Raw genomic sequence first — 5,451 nt, 5'->3', positions numbered from 1 at the left:
AAATAAATAAACTACTGTAACATGTTGTTTTAATTATTGAATTTGATGTTCAGTTTGTAAGTTTATAACTTATTTTCTGGTCCCTATAGTTTGAAACTATTTTAATTTAATTCAGTACAACTTATTTTAAAATATAATGCTTATGTAATACTAGTTTAAGGTTTTCTTTCAACTCAAATGAAATTGTATTTTGAATACATCTTTTTTTTTTGATAAAAAGTGCGTACTATACCAGCAGTTTGTACCTAGCAAGTGCGTACTTAGTTGGTGGTTATTGTACAGTAAACATTAAAATTATTTAAATTAATAATCTTCAATCTTAGATCTAATGTTAAATTATCAAACACTAAAATGAACGAAGTAGACACTGACAGTGATGATGAGCTTCCACACGGTTTTGAGGAGCGGGCAACACCAGAAGGGTGGGTTTACTATGCCAACCACTTGACCCAAGAAACCAAGTGGGAACACCCAATCAGTGGAAAAAGAAAGCAAGTGTCACCAAGGTTAATAGCAAGCTTCTTCTTAAATGATAAAAATCATATATTGAAGCAATAATTATATCAGTTTGTATAAATTTTACTAAGGTAAAGAGTTGCTATTAGCCTCTTGTTAAAAGTTTAATAAATGTTTAAATATTAAAATGAATAAAATCACATTAATGCCATAGGATGGCAAAACTTTTTTTTTCAGAAATAACATTGGCTCTTATGTCAAAGCTTCAAGTATGAACTATAAAAGTATGAAATATCACTAAGATTAGAAAGTTAGTTTCTTCTCAGGCTGATAAAAGGCATCTATTAAAGCAATAAGTGTATAACAGTTTGTATAATTTAGAGTTATTTTATAATCTGTTTAAACAGGCTTCAAGAGTATCAAGTGTTAGGTTTCAAAACTAGCATTTGTACAAATATTTCAACTTTTTTGATGTATCTATTTATTTACTAATTTATTTATTATTTAAAGTTTTTTACCCAGTTTGAGTAGTTTTTTTACTAATTTATTTAAAAAAAATATACTCTCGCTCACTTCAATCTAGTTGTAAAAATGTAAAAAACATTTTAGATTTAAAATCTAGAAAGAACCATTCGAGTTTAAATGAATTTTCTGTTCATAAAACCTTTTAAAGCTCTTTATTTGACACTGTGAATCTTAAAAAATATGTAATAATTTTTTTTTCGTTATTGTTCCTATTATTTTAAAGTTGGTACAAATAAAGACCACAAGGTAATTTTTTTTGTGCCCCTGCAATATACTAAATTTGTTTTTAAAAAATATTTTTTTTGACAATCTTTCATATTTAAATTTATTATATCTGGCGTGAGTACTTTTTTGATTAAAACGTTTTTAACCACTTGATGAGAACAGCTCTACAAAACCTGTAAAGATTGTAACATACAATAAAAAGTAGCACATTATGATTATAAAACATTGTGTTCAAAATGTATTAATAAAGTTTTTAGGTTTATAAAGTGTGCATTCAGATTTATGTGCTTATTTAAATCATTTAAAGCCTTAAAATAGATAAAAAAATTCAAACAAAGATTGTGTTTTTTAAAATTTTTTCTACAACTTATTTAGATTTTTTGTTTTAATAGTTTCTATTATAAAAATCGTTTTAGCTTTTATTTAGCCTTTTCATAAAATATATCGTTTCTTATTAACAACATTTTTAGAAAACACTTTTAAAAGTATTTGACTATTTTTAAAAATAAAAAAGATAGTAAATAAGGGTTAATGAATTAAGGGCATAGGGGGGGGTAAACACCCTTTTTTGGTTTTTGATCTTATTTTATATAGTTTTTACTAAGCTACAAGATGCTTTTTACAGATTTAAAAAATGCAAAATAGTTTTTGAGATATAGCCGGTCAAAGTCGAAGCCGACAATAGGATCCTTATGGGAGGCGCAAACTAAAACGGCAAAAATAGACTATTTCACTAAAAATCTATCTTCTCCTACGTTTTTTGAGATAACTACCTCAAACTTTCAGGAAATGTTCCTTGATATATTTATAAAATTCTGTCGGAAGGAATTTTTAAAAAAATAAAAAATAAAAATTTTATATAAAAAATAAACAAAAAAAACAGTTTTTTTTTTGTTTTTTTGTTATAAAATTTTTATTTTTTAATTTTTTTAAATTCTGTTCCGACAGAATTTTCTAAATACTGCAAGGAACATATCCTGAAAATTTGAGGTAGTTATCTCAAAAAACGTAGGAGGAGATAGATTTTTAGTGATTTCTTGTTATTTGACGTTTTAGTTTGCGCCTCCCATAAGGATCCTATTGTCGGCTTCAACTTTGACCGGCTATATCTCAAAAATTATTTTGAATTTTTTAAATCTGTAAAAAGCATCTTGTAGCTTAGTAAAAACTATATAAAATAAGATCAAAAACCAAAAAAGGGTGTTTACCCCCCCCTATGCCCTTAATGAAAATACAATAACTAGAAAGTATTATGTTAATTTTCAATATTTTATTATTTTAGTTAACCCATTTTAAACATAAAATTAAAACATTAGATTACCTTATGGCTGGAAAAGAAAAGAAGATGAACAAGGGAGAAGCTACTTTGTTGACACAATAAATGACAGGACAACTTACACTGATCCAAGATTAGCTTTCTGCAGGTTTCAAACAAAACAATGATTAGACCTTAATTTTAACTGTGTAAAAGTTACAATTTTTAATTAGGACTAGCTAATATATTATTGTTTATGAATTGTATATATTTTGAAGCTAAACAAAAAAAAGTATTTAAACCTTTAGCAACTTTTTCTTTGAAACATATACAGAACGTTTAAGGACATTTAACATTAAATGATCTAGACAAACAAAAAATAAGACAAACAAAAATAAAAATATAGCTTTTCTCTATGTAATTGTTTTATAAGTTGACTGTTTATTTTATAAATATTATAAGGGCATAGGGGGTGGTAAAACACCTTTTTCAAAATTTAGTCTTATTTTATTGAGTTTAAATAAAGCTACAAGTTGCTTTTTACTGATTTTTAAAACTCAAAATAAATTTAGAGATATAGCTGGTCAAAGTCGGAGACTACATTAGGTTCCTTATGGGAGGTGCAAACTAAAACAGCAAATAACTAGAAATCACTAAAAATCTATCTTCTCCTACATTTTTTGAGATAACTTCCTCAAACTTTCAGGGTATGTTCCTTGCAATATTTAAAAAATTGGTCAAAACAGAATTTAAAAAAACAAAAAAATGTAAATTTTATTACAAAAAAGAAAAACTGTTTTTTCTGTTTATATTTTTACTAATTTTATTTTTATAATTTTTTAAAAATTCCATACAACAGAATTTTTTAAATATCGCAAGGAACATTTCCTGAAAGTTTGAGGTATTTGTCTCAAAAAACGTAGAAGATAGATTTTTAGTGAAATAGTCTTTTTTTGCCGTTTTAGTTTGCGCCTCCCATAAGGAACCTATTGTTGCCTCCGACTTTGACCTGCTATATCTCAAAAACTGTTTTGAATATTAAAATCAGTAAAAGGCATCTTGTAGCTTAATTAAAACTCTATAAAATAAGATTTAATTGTGAAAAAAGTGATTTACCCCTTCCCCCTATACCCCTAACTAATATTAGTTTCTATTATTTATAAATTATAAGCGTGTATGTACCTATTCTAATAAATTTTAATATGATAAAGTTTTCATAACATGTTTTAGATGTAGATTATTTTTATTTACTTTTTTTCTTTGATTAATTAAATAAAATCAACCAATTCTTGTTTTGATTGGTAATATTCAGGCTATAAATTTAAGTGTTTTCAAATATTATCTAATGTTTTAAGTTTTTAAAATAAACAGAGATGTCAACAACGGAAAGCTCAGTACATTTCCCAAGCAGAAATACGATGCAAACACGACAACTGAGCAAATTTTGCTCGGATCAGACCTGAGTGGCAAGGTGGCTATAATCACTGGAGGTAACACAGGAATTGGTTTCGAGACGGCCAGAAGTTTGGCTCACCACGGGTGTCATGTTTTTCTGGCTTGCAGAAATCTTGCAAAAGCTCACAGCGCCAGAAAAGATATATGCAAAAACAGGTATTAGAGTATTGAAAATATCTTTGAATTCGTAAAATTATTCAAGTTTTTATCTTTCTTTCAATCTGAATTTTTATTGTCAATTCTCAAGCATCTAGTTTTCTAATATTGTTAGCAAAAATAATTAGTAGTTTGATTGAAGCATGCAACTTTAGTATTGTCACAGAGTTTGAAATTTGGCAAATTTGACAAAAAAAAAAAGGAAAAAACCTAGAATTTGCGAAATAAAAAAAATCTGGAACTTTGTACAAAATTTACTAGAAAACTTGGATTTAAAAAATATTTATATCAACGTAATTTTGATTAGATACGAAAAATCTATCAAAAAGATAAACATTTTTTGTATTATTATTATTTTTTTGTTAAAAAATAGATTTAAAGTAGCTTTATAGTATCTCTTTAAATAGTGTTATACTATTGAAGACAATTTTTTTCAAACTCAAGTTTAGTTATATTTTAAAAGTGGACCAAAAGACCTATCTTTTAGAAACCTGAAGAATAATTTAAAAATCTTGAAGAATTCTACAAAAACCCTTTTGCAACCCTGGTTGTTGATCTACCAAACAAGCAAACATTTAATGCTAGAAATGTATATTTGTTTTTGTCATTTCTGTAAAGATATTTTTATTTGTTGTGTAAGGTTTGTTGTAATATTTAAAACAGATCTGATTGTAAAATAACGGTAATGGAATTGGACTTGGCTTCATTGAAGAGTATTCGCAAATTTTCTAGGTATGGTTTTATGTCCTTTCTAAGTTAAATAAACTTGAACTATTAATATTATCTATAGCAAAATAAGAAATGTGTTTAAATATTAAAACAAAACATTTTAAATCTAAAAAATCAATATTTAAAACATGCTAACGAAGGTAACTTTCATCTCCTATAGTTATGTACAGTGTAAAGAAAAAATATTTAAGAGAAATAATTAAAGTTGTTTTCAAATATGAGTACAAGCAAGCAAAAATTATAATTAACCTTTAAAGGTTCAGTCAACAATTTTATTTAATACCAGCGCTTACTTTTTACGATAAAAGTTATGAATTATATGTTATATATATAAATGGTTTTTTTCAGGAATTTTCTATAATTAACACCTAAACGTTTTTGCTTACAGATTTTTTTACTACGATGCTTATAGTAACAAAAAAAAAACGACAAGAAACTGTAAACTAGACTTTATGTTGATTATTCAAACTGTACTTTCCAGGGACTTCGTGGAAAAGCGGCTGCCGATCCACATGCTGATACTGAACGCCGCGGTGCTGATGCGGCCGTGGCAGCTCACCGAGGACGGCGTGGAGCTGACCTTCGCCACCAACCACGTCGGGCACTTCTACCTCGTGCAGCAGCTGACCGCCACTTTGAAGCAGTCGGCC

General features: G+C 27.4%; 1 protein-coding gene across 1 annotated transcript; it reads left to right on the top strand.

Annotated features, from left to right (window-relative positions):
* Positions 1-351: 351 nt before the first annotated feature.
* On the top strand, positions 352-5,448 carry LOC145847636 (WW domain-containing oxidoreductase-like; the record flags this gene model as incomplete). Its single annotated transcript, XM_082953659.1, has 5 exons — positions 352-506; positions 2,523-2,630; positions 3,833-4,072; positions 4,736-4,804; positions 5,283-5,448. Coding segments are annotated over exons 1-5 (738 nt in total), but the record flags the coding sequence as incomplete, so codon positions are not given.
* Positions 5,449-5,451: the final 3 nt, after the last annotated feature.

Source organism: Thalia democratica, unplaced genomic scaffold (assembly GCF_965202585.1).
Source record: "Thalia democratica unplaced genomic scaffold, ktThaDemo2.hap1.1 HAP1_SCAFFOLD_1009, whole genome shotgun sequence".
Classification (NCBI taxonomy): domain Eukaryota; kingdom Metazoa; phylum Chordata; class Thaliacea; order Salpida; family Salpidae; genus Thalia; species Thalia democratica.
Note: the sequence above shows the minus strand (reverse complement) of the source record. Positions and strands in the feature narration are given on the sequence as shown.